The following is a 17,028-nucleotide window of genomic DNA, read 5'->3' as shown; positions in this document are numbered from 1 at the left end:
ATGATCCAATTCCTTCATTTCGTGGCTACTGTGCTCGCCCTAGCTTCAACTGTTGTATCGACAGGCCTGCTAGTACCACTATACTCCTGGCCTGGCACAAATGCCTGGAATACCATCTATGACTCAATTGCCGCCCATCCATCAGTCCGATTCTACCTTATCATCAACCCAGAAAATGGCCCTGGCGCCGGAGAGTACCCAGAAGACGCCTACATCACCGCAATCGCAAAGCTAAACAGCTACTCCAACACCAGAGTCCTGGGCTATACCCACACGGAATATGGCAGCCGCGCACGCGCCGAAGTCGAAAAGGACATTGCCGTCTACGCTAAATGGTCTAGCTACAAATCGCAGAATATCGGTCTCACCGGTATTTTCTTCGACGAAGCTCCTAGTGGCGGAGACCCGAGCCACCTCGCATATTTCCAGCACTTGTCCCAGACCACGAAGGAAAGCGGCTTGAACACCGTGATCTTCAATCCTGGTGTCAAAATTGTGGCTGATGTTGAGAAGTGGTTTGAGGCCGCAGACTTCATTGTGGAGTATGAGGATACTTATGCCAACTGGGTTGCGTTGGCTCCCACCGAGCACTTCTCGACACCGGAAAACTATGGCAAGGATGCTATGATCTTGAATCAGACGCCTGAGGATGCGGACATTGATTCTGTGGTGAAGATGGCGAAGGGTATGGGTCTCGGGGCTATCCATCTGACTTACGATGATAGTTATATGAGTCTTGCTACGGTGCCGAAGATTGCTGTTGCTGTTGCCCAAGATCGACGTGTTAGGAGCAGGGCGCAATAGATACTGAACCCGAGCCTCATGCTCTGGGTTGATCATTGCTATGCTATCGGGTATAGCTGGTGGATTTGGTACACATCTATGCCATCATCAATGAACAAATAATATGATGGAACAACTTTTGCTATATCGATGAAGATTGAGAGATATGCAAAGATATTTTATTGTAAAGCTCTGTTGGCCAAAGAAAGATCTGTATATTCTTTTTTTCAAACAAATTCGCTTAATTCAGACCATTAATTCCATCCTTATATGGCCGCAGATCATACTCATCGGGATAAGTTTCCAATATCCGCTTGAGCTCATTCATCTGCTCCCTTTGCTCCTCGGTGATCTCTTCATAGACATCGACAAATGCCTCCCTAAGCGACGGCTTCTTCTCACGCTCAGCCTCGCCGAACTCCTTCAACACCGCTTTCCGCATTTCATCTCTTGTCTGCTTCTCCTGCTCTTCACTCCAAAGCCCCTGGTTCTCGAGCCATTTCCGTAGCCGGATAATGGGATTATCACGTCTCTTCCAATCCTCAACCTCGACACGAGCACGGTACGCAAAGCTGTCATCGCTGGTGCTGTGATGTGAGACACGGTAGCTCATGGCTTCAATCAGCACAGGCCGTCCGCCCTCACTGAGCGCAAGTCGGCGCGCCTCTTTCATTGCTTCGTTCACAGCGAAGACGTCGTTGCCGTCGACGCGGATCGTGTCGATTCCGTAACCCACACCGCGGCTGGCGATTCCGTCGCCGCGGTACTGCTCTAGGGTCGGCGTTGAGATGGCGTAGCCATTGTTTCTGCATAAGAACACAACAGGGCAGGACCGTGTTGCAGCAATATTGAGCGCAGCGTGGAAGTCACCTTCGCTGGCTGCTCCTTCGCCGAAGTAGCAGGCCACAATGCGTGGGTCCCGGTTTGGATTTTGGGAATCTTGTAGTTTCAAGGCATAGGCTGCTCCTGCAGCTTGAGGGATCTGGGTGGCTAATGGGGATGAAATTGTGTGCTGTGGGTTTGTGAGCTTGGAGAAGCGTATTGGGACCAGAAATGGATGGTACTAACCATGCGAGGATAATTTTGCCCGTAGTGGACTGGCATATTCCGGCCACGGCCGCTATCGTTGCAATTGGCGAAGAGCTGACTCATAAAGTTCTTCAATGTGAATCCTCGTTGTTGGAATACGCCGGCCTCGCGGTACTGTGCGAACACTACATCGTCCGGTGTCAAGGCGGCGGCGGATCCAACTGTGATACCTTCCTCGCCGGCGGAAACCTGTAGCGAGTTAGTTGGGTTGTGTTCTTTTCTGCTCCCTTCTCTTGTCGTAGCTATAACATACCATGTAGAAACTTAAACGACCTTGCCGTTGTGCCTCGAACATGACCACGTCCATGATGCTCACTACAAATCCGTAGTCAGCTTCATGATCTCACAACACGTTGGGTATCACGAGACGAACCTGACAGCATGTTCTTATACCATGTCAACACCTCCTCGTTTGTAACATCAGGCGCAGATCTTGTCTTATCAACCAATTCTCCGTCCGAATCCATCACTCTGTAGGTAGGGATGGCAGGGAGATCCGATGCTTTGAGGAAAGCCATCTGTGTGGTGAACTTGCTGTTCACAGCACCGGGGAACCGAACGCTAAGCACATTATCTGGTCAGATCTTTCCCCAAAAAACTCGATCTCAAAGGCATCTCACCTATCTGAACCCGGCCGCTGCGAGATGGAACTACTCCACCTCCGTGCGGGGGCGATGCGCGCTGTAGTTCCAGACTGACTGCGGAAACCGCTCCGAGTCAGAAGCCTTAGAGACATTTTCGATTCTCTTGTTATCAACATGGATTTGATTTGTGTCAATGAGGAGAATGCGAGATGTTGTGCTCTTTGAATGCCAATCCGGGGAGTGCGGAGAGCGGTTGGCGTCGGCATTTCACGTCACTCCGCGGCCAACCGAGTCTCCGACGCGGGGGAGTTAATCTACGGAACTGTACAGGTAACAGAGCACGGAGCAGACTAAATTGCATGGAATTCCTCTTGGCCAATATCTCAGATCTCTGCTCTAATTGAGGAATTGATGATTGGTGTACCACTCAATGCCAGAAGGTGTGAATCTTGAAGGCATCCCGAATCACCTCCTTTGTCGCCGGGGGAATGTCAAACGCGCGAAGATGTTTCAACTGCACCCACCGGTAATCCGAATGCTTTTCGTGATTGATTCTCACCATTTGGTGAGATTCATCAAGGATCCCGTAGTTGATTTGCCGATGGGACTGGAAGTCGGATTCCCATCTTAATGGTTCGACCTGAGCCATAATGCTGGTCACAGGGAGACCGGTGTCTTCGAGGACCTGGCGCTTGATAGCACCGGCGATGTTCACGTCGGTGACTCGGACTGGGCCTGTTGGAAGTTCCCAGATACCAAGCAGGGTCTCACTGTTGGCGCGCCTTAGAAGCAGGACGCTATAGTGGGCGGGTTGCCCTTCCCATCGGAAGATCGCTGCGCTGATGTGCCACTGCTTGTTAGGGGCTAGGTCTTGGATTTTTGTACTAACTTTTATGTTTTCCATTCTCAAATGGAGTAGTTAGACATATGATCAGAAGATAGAAGTGAATTTGATTGATAGATGAAATGGTGACAGGGTCACCAATTAGATTGTTGAACCTATATATAGTTTGTTATTTGCTGTTTGTCGTTTGACATTACTGAGATCTTTGATTCAGAAGTGAATACTAACTCATTTTCTTTGACTCAGAGAATGAGAGACGATTGCCTTGGAGAAAAAAGGAAACATTACGGGCCTATTCCAGGTGGAAGATGAGGCCCTAGATGGATGTTGGAAGATCCTTATGAGCCAATTAGGGCGAGGTCGACGACAACCACGTAGCTTAGCATTCCTATAAAAAGGTAAACAATTGCTGAAACAAGATTGTTCCTGGAAAAGAGCTGACGATCTGGATGTTCGTCATCGACGATGATGACATTGTGCCTACAGGATTCGGAGTCTCCACTCTTTGGAGATGACATAGTTGGACTGGAAGAATCTCCCTTCCATCTTCATCCTCTGCCACGGTGTGATACAAACAATGTTTAAATCTGATCAGATCCACGAGGTATTAAATACCGACATCAGAACCCCAATCCCCGAAGCGCTGGTGAACAAGATTAAATCGCTGCCACCATTTATTCCTTTACCAGGAGTCTCCAATTTCCGCGACTTAAGCCATGATAACAATAAACTGCGCCCGGGATACGTCTATCGGTCTGGAAACTTGTCAGGTATCGTGGATTCCGGGAAATCCATCATCGCAACCGAATTGGGAATAACCACCATCTTCGATCTCCGCAACGAAAGCGAGCGACAAAAAGCCCCTGCATTGTCTATCCCAGGAGTCAATACGATATGGGTGCCATATGGAGCGCGACCGGCTACCTTGAGCCTTCGCGACTTCACAGGCGAAGATAAAGGTGCCACAGGATACGTGAAGATGTACTCGGGCATTCTCGAAGCGGCTGCCCCAGGTTTCACCGCGGTATTCAGACATATCAGAGATAATCCGGACGATCCGTTCATCTTCCATTGCTCAGGTGAGTTTCATCCGTATTACTCTATCGTGTTTCTTCTCGTGCTTCATTTCTATGGGATGTCGTGCAACTACCCCGTCCCTCCTTGATCAATCGAATACTGACCATACGTTCCCCGTCTATAGCCGGCAAGGATCGCACAGGCGTCTTGGCCGCTCTCATCCTGCTCCTCATTAACTGCCCTCATGAAAAGATCATCCACGATTACATCCTCACTCGAGTTGAGGTGGAAAGCGCCCGAGAGAACCTTATGGAGGCATGCGCTGTAAATATGGGACCGGATGAAGTTGAAATCAACCAGTTGAGTCCGGAGGCACTTGGTATGCTGGAAATGTGTGGTGTTCGACCTCATGCCATGGCTGCATTTTTGAAAGCATTCGAGCGCACCTATGTGAACGGCGTCGAGAGCTACCTCACTGATAGACTTGGGTTCTTGCCGAGTGATGTGTCGGTGATGCGCAAGAACCTGACGTCTTAGTGAACAGCAGATAGTGTACAAACATAGATAAGCCTGTATAGTATATACACCACTATATTGAGAGTTTCGGAATGAGATTACATTCATCGTTTTAATGCAAGTCAGCACTATTGCTTGGAATCAGGGGCTCACTCTCATATAATAGAACTCTCTGCTATATCTGCCTGAGAATAAATGAAAACCCAAATCTGTGTCTGCCTACGTGTATCCAGGGATTTGAGAGTGACAAGTCCATGCTGAGAGGCTAAAGCAAGCCTTCAGACCCCAGTCGATGGCTTCTGCACTGACCCTCCCCACCTCCGCATAGACACGCCAACGTCGATCATCCCTATATACTGCAGAGTCCAGAATCGCAACTTGTGACTTAATCCTCCGGCCTCTCAAGGACTGGCGTGACTCGTAACTCACCGCTCCTACCGTTGCTTCCCCCTCTACGCGAGGGGGTACTTGCTGAAGCTGAGTCCCTCTTCGTAGAGAAGGTGTCACATCGGTTCATTCAACTGTATATTAAAGGATAAGTCGGACGTACTTATCTCACCAGGCCACTCGGCGCTCAAAACCTACCTCTTTGTCCTTTTCCCTTGACACTATGCATATCTGGAAGCAGCTTATACTAGCGGGGCTTTCACCGAAGACTTCTGCGCAGAATATTTTGGATCTTAGTGGCGATGGTTGGACTGTCACTAGCAAGGCGTTGAATATCAGTGTCCCTGGCCAGGTCCCCTCCCAGGTGCATTTGGATCTTCTTGCTGCGAGCGTCATCGGTGAGTTCTCACTGCTTTAGAATATTGATAGGTCTAATAAAAGCAGATGATCCGTCAGTCAAAGTCCTATGTGCTGACATTTGTTTCATGCTGACTCGAATCACACCGAAGCTACCATGGGTTAAATAATTTCAACTTGCGTTGGATCGGGGACAGCAATTGGACCTACACGAGCCAGCCAATCGACGGATTGTATGTGTCCCTCGCTATTTAACTGTGATCACTGCTGATTCTGTTAAAAGCTTAAGCAACTCTAAATCCTCTTGGCTGGTGTTCAACGGCCTCGACACTTTTACAACAGTTGAATTTTGTGGTAAGTTTATAGGCGCTACAGATAACCAATTTCGGCAGTACACCTTCGATATATCGGATACGCTCAGCCATTGCAATGATTCCCCGACACTTTCTCTAGAGTTTGGAAGTGCTACGAAGATTGCAGATGCCATCGCTGCTGATCCAAATTCACAAAGTAAGTGCTTAGGAAACAGACCGGTATATATGTCTGACACTATCGGCAGAATGGGCTTCCGGGATTCAAGGAGTCTTCGAATTTCCTAATCGCTGGTACATTCGCAAAGAACAGTCCGACTTCGGCTGGGATTGGGGACCGGCGTTCTCGCCTGCTGGCCCATGGCAAAATATCTACCTCGTGCAATCTGAAGACGAAGAAAGTGTATATGTTGTCAACACGGGCTTCGATGTTTATCGAAAGGGCCAAATTAACCATCTTGCTCCCGATCAGAGTCAGCCTTGGATCGTGAATGCAAGTATTGACTATCTCGGTTTTCTTCCTCGGGAACCGTCTATGACGATTGAGATCAAAGACCTGGATTCGGGCAAAGTATTGAAGTCTGGGTCGCTTGATAACGTCGTTGTGACTGGTAAAACCATCACTGGCACCACTGTCGTCGATGCAGATGCACCTCGACTCTGGTGGCCGATGGGGATGGGTAAGCAAAGCCTGTACAACATCACAGTCATCATACAGAACAAAGACCATGAGCTTGCCAGCGTAACCAAGCGAACAGGCTTCCGCACTATTTTCCTGAACCGGTCCAATATCACCGAGGCACAATTGGAGCAAGGTATTGCACCAGGTGCCAATTGGCATTTCGAAGTTAATGGCCATGAGTTCTATGCGAAGGGTTCAAATCTCATCCCGCCAGATGCATTCTGGCCGCGAGTCACAGAGGCCAAAATGCAGCGACTTTTCGATGCAGTTGTTGCTGGAAATCAGAATATGCTCCGAGTCTGGGCATCGAGTGCTTACCTTCCGGACTTTATGTACAATCTTGCCGACGAACGCGGAGTACTATTGTGGAGCGAATTTCAATTCAGCGATGCGCTATATCCAACAGACCAGCCTTTCTTAGACAATGTAGCTGCCGAGGTTGTTTACAACGTGAGACGAGTAAATCACCATCCATCGTTAGCCTTATGGGCTGGTGGAAATGAGATCGAAAGTTTGATGCTACCAACGGCTAAGCAACGCGATCCTACATCCTATGACCGCTTGATTGGAGACTACGAACATCTGTTTATCACATTGATTCTTCCGCTCGTATATGAGAACTCACGATCAATCTCATACATGCCCAGTAGCACTAATAACGGCTTCCTGGAAGTTGATGTCTCTGCTCCGGTTCCCATGGCCGAGCGCTACGACAACGGCACAAAGGCAGAGGGACATTACTACGGTGATACCGACTACTACAACTATAATAGCAATGTGGCGTTTGAATTTTCAGGCTATCCAGTTGGCCGCTTCGCCAATGAATTCGGCTACCACAGCATGCCGAGTCTACAGACATGGCAGCAAGCCATAAACGATGAAGACCTCCACTTCAATAGCAGTACTATCATGCTACGAAATCACCACTACCCATCGAACAATCAAGACACCCACAACTATAAGAACTCGTCAAAGGGCATGGCCGAAATGACTCTTGCCGTCGAGAGATACTACCCGATCCCCAACAAGCAAGACTCCATTGCCAACTTCAGTGCCTGGTGTCACGCGACACAGCTTTTCCAGGCGGATATGTACAAGTCCGAAATACAGTTCTATCGCCGCGGCAGTGGAATGCCAGAGCACCAGCTCGGATCCTTGTACTGGCAACTGGAAGATATCTGGCAGGCCCCAACGTGGGCTGGTATTGAGTATGACGGCCGCTGGAAGGTTCTTCACTACGTCGCCCGCGACATCTTCCAGCCTATCATTGTTTCGCCATTCTGGACCCCATCTACTGGAGAGTTGTCTGTTTATGTGACTTCCGACCTTTGGGAGACTGCGAACGGCTTGGTGAATTTCACCTGGGTAGACCTGTCCGGAAAGCCGATCCTAGATAATGCTGGCAGCCCCAAGACCAAACAGTTTTCCGTTGGAGCACTTAATACAACCAGTATCTACAATATCAACGTGGCAAACCTCTCTCTGTCCAATACTCAAGATGCTATACTGATCATGGATCTGGCTGCTGAGGGCCGCCCTCCAAATACTGAAGACAAGGCTTTGACTACTTTCACCCATCGTAACCATTTCACTCCGGTCATTCCTAAAGATCTGAAAGTGAAAGATCCCCAACTGAAGCTGTCTCACGATGCCCAGACCGGTACATTTACTGTCGAAGCTCAGACTGCCGTCTCGCTGTACACATGGCTTGACTATCCCGCTGGCACTGTGGGCTACTTTGAGGATAACGCGTTCACAACACTTCCTGGCGAGAAACGGATTCTGAGATTCGTTGTACAGAATGATGAAACTAGTGGTAAGTGGGTGGATGGTGTTACTGTACGTAGTCTGTGAGATCAGACTACCAGTTGAAGAGTATAACGTGCCGGCTTTCGTATCTCAGATAGTGTTAACTTTGATCTGTCATTCCTGTTTTGATTTCTTTTGAATTGCTACAATGGCCAATGGATATTTACAATATTCCGTGCATGCTACTTGCGTGAGGTGATCAATGTAACTAGGCTAGTGTTGTAGATCATCTTATATTCGAGTCGATCTCGATACATAGAACATCCAATATCTACACCAACCCCAGAGAGTGATCGACGAGGAAACAGGATAGCTAAGGACGTCTATATATTGCGCTCGTCGTTTCATCATGTGCATATACTCATTCTAAGACCGCGCCAAAAATAGGAAAGTAAAAAAAGGAGACAACAAACAATGTACGTAAATAGCATCCCAAAGCCGTTATGCAAAGGACTTTGTACAGAATCCCCCACAATCACCATTTATTATCAAACGGCTTACCATCAATATAGTTAACCAACTCCTTGACTGGAGCAAGGTGGTCGTGACCAGCGCCAAACATCATGCCCTGGCGCAAGACCTTGCGGTAGTTCTTACCCGGAGACACCTTCCCAAGGACATATTCCTGGCGAGTCTCAACACGAGTAGGGACAGGGATGGAGCGGCCAACCACAGCCTCCATCCCTTGCCACGCGAATGTAATGGCCTCCTTGGCGCCGCCAGGGATGCCAGCCTCATCTAGCATCATAATGCGAGTGTTGGGGTAATTTAACTGAATGAAAGCAGCGATATTCGGATTATAGGCGCCACCGCCACACATGAAGATCTCAGCGATCTCAAGATCCTTAGGCGCGTAGCGACGGTAATGGTCGACGATGGCCTGGGCAGTGACGCGGGTAATACTAGCGACGACATCATCCGGCTTGAGACCCTTGGTCTCGGCCTTGACGATAAACTCGTGGGCGAGGGTATCGCGGAAGACCTCACGACCCGTAGTCTTGGGTGGCTCAAGGGCGAAATAAGGATGTGTTAGGAAATCGTCGACAAGCTTCTGGTCGACAGTACCGCGGGCTCCCATTTCCCCATCTTGGTCGTACTCGCGCTTGCCGTTGGTATAGTGGCGCACGACGGCATCGATGAAGACGTTTCCCGGTCCAGTGTCGAAATCATAGCAGGCGTCGACGCCGCCATGGCTATCTGGTAGAACGAAGCAGACGTTCGCGATGCCGCCGATGTTCTGGCACGCGCGTAGCTTGGTGGGGTGGTGTAGCACCAGTGCGTCGAAGAAGGCAATCAGGGGTGCTCCTTGCCTACCAGCGGCCTGGTCGCTTACCCGGAAGTCTGTGACAGAGGTGATGCCTGTGCGGGATGCGAGGAATGTGCCCTCGGCCATTGTTAGAGCGCTGCGGGTCTCGCCAGCTTCCGGCATTGAGAGTAACCAGATGGTTTGGCCATGGGATCCGAGGACGTCGATTGATTTGATATCCACTTTGTAATCCGCGCAGAACTGGTGTACGGCTGAAGCGAAGGTCTCGCCTAGGATTACGTTTACTTCGGACAGCTCAGATGGGGAAGTCTTGTTGTGCAGGATCATGTTCATCACGCGCTTCTTGATTACGGGCTCAAGTGGGATTTCGCCATACTGTGACATTGGTCAACATGTCTATCCCGTGAAGTGCTGTCTCGGGTACTTGCCTTGAGTAGTTCGAAGTGCATAGGTGATTCGGGGGTCTCCTGGCGAAATCGACAGAGAGCACAGTCGATGCCATCCTATGATGATGAGTCTGGTGCTTTTACAGTGTCGAGTGTATTGTAGATAGCCACATACCATGGATGTACCACTGTTTAAGCCCAAAACTGTGAGATCCAACGCATGGCTGGTAGTGCCATTGGCGGAGTTGGCAGCCATATTCCAAGTCGTAAATAGTATCGAAGCTATCAGAACAACAACTCGGGGGAAGCTTTCTCAATCCGAGGACCGAGGCCCTATTTAACAAACCCGAATCTTTCAGCCATAGTGAGCTAGCCGGTGAATGGTGGCGACGGAAAATGTGGTTTCTCGCATTCTCCATGTTTCTGATAGATCAGGCTGAACAAGGGCAGAAGGAATGATCGGCAAAACGCCTATTTACGAGAAAAAAATCCGAATGCTAAATGGCTACGCGGCTTGAGATTGGGGCTTAGGCCTCCCCGCATGAACAGCTCCATATTGCGCCCCCGGACTTTTGTGAGCTAGGCAGATTCTTCATTCAGATACTGCGGGCGGGACCCATAACAAGAATCACTAGTTGCCTCTGGATCGCTTCGTTATTACGATCTGGGGCTGCTCACCATGGGCTACACCACACTATGGAAGCGCCTTTCGCCACGTCAGCTGAACGTGGCCATTCAGACGTTTTCGCTGATTTCGATCTTCTTCGAAGGCTATGACCAAGGTGTGATGGGTGGCGTCAACAGTTCACCAACATATATGACAGAGGTTGGAATTGGTGAATCTGATGGCACGGTGACCGACACCACACACCAGGGTGGCATTGTCAGTGTTTATTACTTGGGCGCGATCTTCGGCTGTTTTGCCGGCGGGTGGCTTGCAGATCGAGTCGGCCGGATCAATGGCCTACTCGCTGGATCATTGTTCGCATTGGTTGGTGGCGCCCTGCAAGCGGCTGCCCAGAACTCGAACTTCATGTTGTGTGCTAGAGTGGTCACTGGCGTTGGGACCGGCGGTGAGGATCCCTGCTAGCACTGCCTTAGCTTGGGGCCTAAGAAAGCCATGCTGATTTGTTATTATTTTTTTGTTACAGCTCTGACAGGCATCACTCCGGTGTTGGTGGCGGAGACCTCTTCCGCAAACCATCGAGGTGGTTTCTTGGGCTATGTCTTCATTGCAAATTGTGAGCCGTCCATCCGCTATACCCACTGTGGGGACCGTTACTGACGTCGTTTTTCAAGATTTAGGAATCTCCGTCGCGTATTGGATCTCGTTCGGCCTCGCGTTCGTCAATAATGGTTATTCAGACGTACGATGGCGTTTCTTACTCGCCTTCCAGTGCTTCCCGGCATTGCTCCTCGTCGCGTTTATCAAAATGTTGCCCGATAGCCCCCGCTATTTGGCCTCGGTGGGGCGGAACGAGGAAGCCCGAGATCTTTTGAACCGGATCCGCAAAGACCGAGCTTCTCAGGAGGATATCGATCAAGAATACCTTGAAATCATAACTATTGCGCGGGGAAGCAAGCCCAGCTCCCCCGTCGAGTTTGTAAAAATCTTGTTTGGAAAGGGTGGGAAGCCGGGGCTCAATCTTGGCCGACGCGCTTGGCTCTGTGTGTGGCTTCAAATAATGGCATCCTGGACAGGTATTACAGTAAGTGACGGGTTGCTCACTATAAACAACCTTAAAAGTGCGAGAGTGCTGATAATGACCCTAGGCTGTGACTGCCTATTCTCCAACCCTACTTGCCCAGGCAGGTTATAGCGATATAAAGCAGAATGGTCTTGCTGGAGGAATCAACACAATTGGAATCATCGGTACTATTATCAGTGCACAAATTATCGATCGCTTGGGCCGACGTGTTTGTTTAATGGGCGGAGCAGCTGTGTTGTTCGCCGTCAATCTTATTGTGGGTTGTTCTTCTGCGCATCGACGTGCTTTCTTCTGACGGTTCTATAGGCCGGAGCTGTTTACGAGGGCTCGATACATAATCCCGCGAAGGCATCTCAGTATGCGCCTGGTGCGGTGACCATGCTATTTCTGTTTAATCTGGGGTAAGTCGTCTACATGAGACTGCGATAACCTTTTTTCCATCCTAATGTGATTGTCACTAGCTATGCTGCAACATGGGGCACGGTTGCTTTCTTAGTCCCCACCGAGATCTTCCCCAGTGATCTGCGAGCCCAAGGCAATGGATTCGGCATCACAGGGTGGGCCATTGGTGTGGGTATGACCACTTTGGTTAACCCGATCATGTTTGATGTCATGACCGTGAGTTTCTCCCCTGTCATTTTTGCATCTCCATACTGACAATATCTCAGAGCCGTACATACTTCCTGTTTGCTGGCCTTAATCTTCTATGGATCCCGATCGTCTACCTTTGTATGTTTTTGATCACATTTGGATCAGTCGTGGTCTCATTGGGCTAACTTGATATTTCTCACAGTTTATCCCGAAACCCGAAACCGGTCCCTTGAGTCCATTGACGCTCTTTTCTCGACTTCTAGCCCCTTCCACTGGAAGATGGAAGAGGCGTACAAACTCCATGGCGATGTCCTTGCTGAACACGGAGTCAACAAGAGAGAGGCTCTCGGCGAGGGCAAAGCCGACCAGACGACATTTGAAAACCTCTCCAGCTCGGTTTGAATGATGATCGACTATCTACGACATGACATATAGAGCGCGTTGATTTTGTTATACCTGCAGCATGCACATCACATGTATAAGATCATGCGACAAAAGACTTGCACCTCCTTTAATGTATTATATAGATATTCGACACTCGGCTATCTCACTTCGCTTTTGTTTGACTCCCGGCTCTTCATCATTTTCCAAGTAAAGTCTTCGTTTAGTCCTATACGAGGGCAGAGATAACATACTTGCACATGTATATACCCACTATCTCATCTAACTTCCTCTCAATTGCTACACACTATAAATATATAAATCACTTTAATCTATTCTTCCTCCTAGACGCCGTCGACATAGACGATCGTCGGAATCTCCACTGCTTTCGGGATGACACGCTGCTGAGTCAGCTTCTTCTGCAACTCTAACGCCGACTTTTATCTGCGGACACCACGTCCATTGATTGAATTGCGCATCGATATCATCGGAGACAATTGCTGCTTGGGAATACCTGTCAATATTTTTTTCGCGTGCCTTTTGCCCATTCTATACCCCACACCCCAGGAACTCAGCACAACCCGTATCCCTGCAGACCCCGAATCCCGCTTTTCGACCGAAACTCGGGGCCCACGAATTCCCGCATCCTTTGCGCCCAAGACATCTTCCAGGGGTTGGAATGAACTAATGAATTGAATGTCGCAAAAACCCCGCAAGCTCCAACGCGTCTCCAAGGCCTGTCAGTCCCCCGCGTTCAATCTTATGCTCCACTCTTGGCGAAGATTGCCCCATATCGCAGTAGAAACAGCTCACTCACACTTGCATTCACAGGCGACTTCTGCAATAGGCGCAGCATCAAGTGCGGCAGATGTGAAGATCCGCTAGGCAGATGTCAGAATTGTGCGGACTTTGATGTTCCATGCACCTTTGATCGTCCGGCGAAACGCCGGGGCGTCAAGGCTGGCACCAGGGCTACACCTGCGCGAGAGACGTTGGTGAACACGACTGGCGTTGAGAATGTTCCCCCTGCAACGCATGCTGCACCGGTCATGGGGAGGACATCTAATTCCTCCGCTTCTAGAAGCTCATATTATGCTGAGTCAACCCACCGCCCCTCGTTGACTGGAGATCCATGGTCTACCTTTCATGCTGCCGGCGTGGCAACGGAAGGGTATGATGATGATGGCGCATTGCGAAACTCTTGGAATGCATTTGCCATTGCGAGTGATTGCCAAATTCGCAATCTTGTGCAGGTGTATTTCGAGATTGTCTATCCAATGTACAAATTAATCTTACTTTCTGTTTATTCGGTTCGATGGCTGATCTATTTTCTAGCTTCCCGCTTTTCCACAAGCAATCTTTCATCGAGAGAGTAAATAATCAAGAGCATCTCCGGAACCCGGGGCTGTTTGCTTCAACCATGGCAGTTTGCGCCTTGGTTTCCGGGCGCGCACGAGACGGCGCGCTGTTCACTAATAGATGGCATCGGGATGAACTTACAGAAACTCCATCTGAAGCATTTTATGCTGCTGCCAAGGACTCGATTCCCCGAGATCTTGCCGCAGCGAAGGGAATAAACTATATGCGTGCATGCGCTATCCTCGCAATCGCCAGTATCCAGAATGGCCAGATCAAAAACATGCAGAAGTACTCCGGCATGTACCATACTTTAACTAGCATGGAAGGCCTTCATGATGAGAAACTCTGGCCGAAGCATTTGAGTCCTATCGAAATAGAGGAGCGTCGAAGACTGGTATGCATTCGTTTATCTTACGACTATTCTTTCTGCTAATTCATGGGTCTCAAGTTTTGGTCTATCTATACGTTGGATATATATTCCACCATTGTGTGGGGAGGCGTGATTCGCTATCGTGAAGCGCATTCTTTGGTCAGATATCCGAGTGAAGTCGATGATGAGTTTATCACTGCACATGGCTACGGCCTGCCGCCCTTCTCTCCAGAATCGGGGGTGGTCAGCCCAGGTAATGTGACAGTCGTGTCACGGCAGCCCGTAGCATGGCTCCGGGGCTGGAACTTCACCACAGATCTGTATCGGATTCTGGAATACGTCGTTGATGGTAATCGGCGTCGCTTTTCGTCAGCCAACGGAACTTCACAAGTATGGTCTCTGTTCGCCCCGGCATCCATGTCAGAACCAGCAGTTATGGAGCGAGTATTATCCATGTACGCCGCATTGCCATCACAATTCAAAGAAACTCCGCCCACAACAGGCGATATGGCCAAGGATCTGTTCGGGTTCCAGTCTGCGAATATCCAGGCAACGCTGCAGCTCCTCCGGATGGTACTCTTGTCAGCGGAGGAGCTTGGCGTAGACCGGAAATGTGATGTGGCTGGAGAACTTCTCAGCGTATTCAGCAAAGTACCAGTGGAGTACTTGAATGCCATCAGCTCTCCTTTAGTATGTCTTTCGTCTTTGATTCTCTGTGGCCCAAAACTAACAATTCCAGCTCCACCATCTTGGTGGAATCGGTTATATCCTCGGCTCTGTAATGGAAGGAAGTTTATCAGAAGCATCCTATCAGCGAGTCCGCACCCTACTGTAAGTACCTCCTATCATCCAAAACACCTCAACCCGTGTTAATGATCATTACCACAGACTCGAAATGGCCGATCTCCTCGGCCGCCTCGAAACAGGTCTCCAGCGCGCCTCAGGCGCTAGTGCACGACTACGGTCGCAGGTAGATCGCATCGACGGGTACATGCGGACATCCCGGCTGGTGAACCCCATAGTCACACAACCACCCATGCATCCACCGCTCCATCATAATACTATGCCCGTCGAGGTCAAACCCGAGCTGCCTATGCCTTCCGCGCCATACATTCCTCGCAGTGGGCCTGGTCCGGCAGTTGGCCCGCCCACAGGGATGGGCGAGCCAATGATGCAGTTCCAGCTCCCGCCGGAGTTGTTATCGGATTGGCCGTGGCCATTGGATAATGCCCATTCGGAAGGTTTCCTGCCGCTGGCCTTTGAATGATACGTAATGGGGTGGGGGTTTCCCACGGAGTTGCAGGCGTTTTGTTTGATCATCCCATTTGTAGAGTAGAGCAGCATCCGTGTATATAATCATTCGTTTATATTGATTTCTCACGATGCCCGAGATGGTCAGATTTGGTATCACTTTATTCCTTGAGGTTTATATAATTTTAGTGGTTCAAGCTATATTTACCCTTGATGGTCCTAAAATTGCCCTCTTTTCTGAAGGTTTTTTTTATAGTCTTTTAGATTTGCCATTTCACCAGTACACAAAGAATCACATGAATATATATGTCTTGAGCGAAGAACTTCCACGTTTAGCGTGATGACCATCTACATGTTGGTATTTAAGGGTGGCGGGGTGCCCATATGGTGGAGACGGAAGCCATAAAGGCCGGCGTTGCTTGCTTCTTCCTATTCTCGTTTTTTTGTTTCTATTTAGTCGACGACTCTGGAATTCAATTCCCGATGCTCTACAGAGTAATACCGGATGAGTGGAAGCAGTCATTCGCTCGGCTGGACCTGCCAACATTGACCATAGGCAAAGAAATATGAACAACACCGGTTTCGGCGTCTAACTAGCCACATATTTAGCGCCCCCGAGCGTAGACCCCTGCTTAGAACGTGGGGTATACATCTTGGCTTCAGTTTTGGCCGAGTTGTCAAGCTTTCGTAGATTCTAGGGTGTCCTAAAAGAACAAGGTCGATATGCATGTAGTAGTGAGCAGGCACATGGAACTAGTAGAGTGGTATCGACCGTAATTATTTGGTGACACTTTGGCTGTCAATCTGATGCTCATGTTGGTCCATCGACATCTGCCGGCCAAGTTCCGATATCAAGGCTTTGGCCAAGAAGTTACCCCCACACGGGTGGGCTTTCTCTTCGGAAGACAGCTTGTCCTATCAAGCGTCTGACTGCCGATCTCAAATTGGTCTTAACTGGTCCATTCAGCCTGATAAGCTTATCACTTGGCAGATCTTAGCCTCGCCTTCCCTTCCCTCGTTTGGGAGAACCCTGATACCCTCTCGGACCCTAGTCATTATGTCTCTTATGAGTGGTTGGAGTTGGCTCTAATGCAGAACCGGTCCGTGTCCTTGACTGTGTGGCTACTGTCACTGCCCGATATTGCCTGATTAGCATGCCGTGTCTCTACGTACTCTGTATCTATGTCGTCCTTGGCGTTCTCTCTCTCCGCACCGGATCTACGCAGTACAGTCTATACAGAGCGGATTGACCCTAATGCCGGTGCGCACGAAGAGTATAAAAGACTGTGTTCCCCGCTTCCGGTGCTGGTGGAGTGACTTCAGGCTCAAGTAGCA

General features: G+C 49.5%; 8 protein-coding genes across 8 annotated transcripts; 5 read left to right on the top strand and 3 right to left on the bottom strand.

Annotated features, from left to right (window-relative positions):
- Positions 1–804, top strand: N7457_008028 (spherulation-specific family 4 protein; the record flags this gene model as incomplete). Its single annotated transcript, XM_057179071.1, has 1 exon — positions 1–804. One exon carries the CDS (start codon positions 1–3, stop codon positions 802–804), a length of 804 nt encoding a protein of 267 aa, XP_057027457.1.
- Positions 805–1,024: 220 nt separating this feature from the next.
- On the bottom strand, positions 1,025–2,608 carry N7457_008027 (thiamine pyrophosphate-dependent dehydrogenase E1 component subunit alpha; the record flags this gene model as incomplete). The annotated part of the gene is made up of 5 exons (XM_057179070.1): positions 1,025–1,795; positions 1,852–2,061; positions 2,126–2,187; positions 2,246–2,433; positions 2,493–2,608. The coding sequence occupies 5 exons, from the start codon at positions 2,606–2,608 to the stop codon at positions 1,025–1,027; spliced, it is 1,347 nt and encodes a 448-aa protein (XP_057027456.1).
- A 275-nt stretch (positions 2,609–2,883) lies between these two features.
- Positions 2,884–3,360, bottom strand: N7457_008026 (uncharacterized protein; the record flags this gene model as incomplete). The annotated part of the gene is made up of 1 exon (XM_057179069.1): positions 2,884–3,360. One exon carries the CDS (start codon positions 3,358–3,360, stop codon positions 2,884–2,886), a length of 477 nt encoding a protein of 158 aa, XP_057027455.1.
- A 517-nt stretch (positions 3,361–3,877) lies between these two features.
- Positions 3,878–4,854, top strand: N7457_008025 (tyrosine-protein phosphatase; the record flags this gene model as incomplete). Its single annotated transcript, XM_057179068.1, has 2 exons — positions 3,878–4,379; positions 4,502–4,854. 2 exons carry the CDS (start codon positions 3,878–3,880, stop codon positions 4,852–4,854), a joined length of 855 nt encoding a protein of 284 aa, XP_057027454.1.
- Positions 4,855–5,443: 589 nt separating this feature from the next.
- Positions 5,444–8,424, top strand: N7457_008024 (uncharacterized protein; the record flags this gene model as incomplete). The annotated part of the gene is made up of 5 exons (XM_057179067.1): positions 5,444–5,618; positions 5,665–5,671; positions 5,730–5,810; positions 5,861–6,087; positions 6,137–8,424. The coding sequence occupies 5 exons, from the start codon at positions 5,444–5,446 to the stop codon at positions 8,422–8,424; spliced, it is 2,778 nt and encodes a 925-aa protein (XP_057027453.1).
- A 430-nt stretch (positions 8,425–8,854) lies between these two features.
- Positions 8,855–10,288, bottom strand: N7457_008023 (UPF0075 domain protein; the record flags this gene model as incomplete). Its single annotated transcript, XM_057179066.1, has 3 exons — positions 8,855–10,021; positions 10,075–10,149; positions 10,208–10,288. 3 exons carry the CDS (start codon positions 10,286–10,288, stop codon positions 8,855–8,857), a joined length of 1,323 nt encoding a protein of 440 aa, XP_057027452.1.
- A 423-nt stretch (positions 10,289–10,711) lies between these two features.
- N7457_008022 (putative MFS sugar transporter) lies at positions 10,712–12,734 on the top strand (the record flags this gene model as incomplete). The annotated part of the gene is made up of 8 exons (XM_057179065.1): positions 10,712–11,105; positions 11,184–11,273; positions 11,332–11,741; positions 11,806–11,997; positions 12,048–12,142; positions 12,203–12,359; positions 12,410–12,470; positions 12,535–12,734. 8 exons carry the CDS (start codon positions 10,712–10,714, stop codon positions 12,732–12,734), a joined length of 1,599 nt encoding a protein of 532 aa, XP_057027451.1.
- Positions 12,735–13,409: 675 nt separating this feature from the next.
- On the top strand, positions 13,410–15,709 carry N7457_008021 (putative C6 transcription factor; the record flags this gene model as incomplete). The annotated part of the gene is made up of 6 exons (XM_057179064.1): positions 13,410–13,465; positions 13,513–13,992; positions 14,049–14,466; positions 14,521–15,132; positions 15,182–15,273; positions 15,331–15,709. The coding sequence occupies 6 exons, from the start codon at positions 13,410–13,412 to the stop codon at positions 15,707–15,709; spliced, it is 2,037 nt and encodes a 678-aa protein (XP_057027450.1).
- Between the last annotated feature and the right edge of the window lie 1,319 nt (positions 15,710–17,028).

The sequence above is a fragment of the Penicillium paradoxum genome, assembly GCF_028828445.1.
Source record: "Penicillium paradoxum strain IBT 22861 chromosome Unknown utg000007l_segment0_segment0, whole genome shotgun sequence".
Taxonomy (NCBI): domain Eukaryota; kingdom Fungi; phylum Ascomycota; class Eurotiomycetes; order Eurotiales; family Aspergillaceae; genus Penicillium; species Penicillium paradoxum.
The sequence above is the reverse complement of the archived record's forward strand: the minus strand, read 5'-3'. Positions and strand labels throughout refer to the sequence as shown.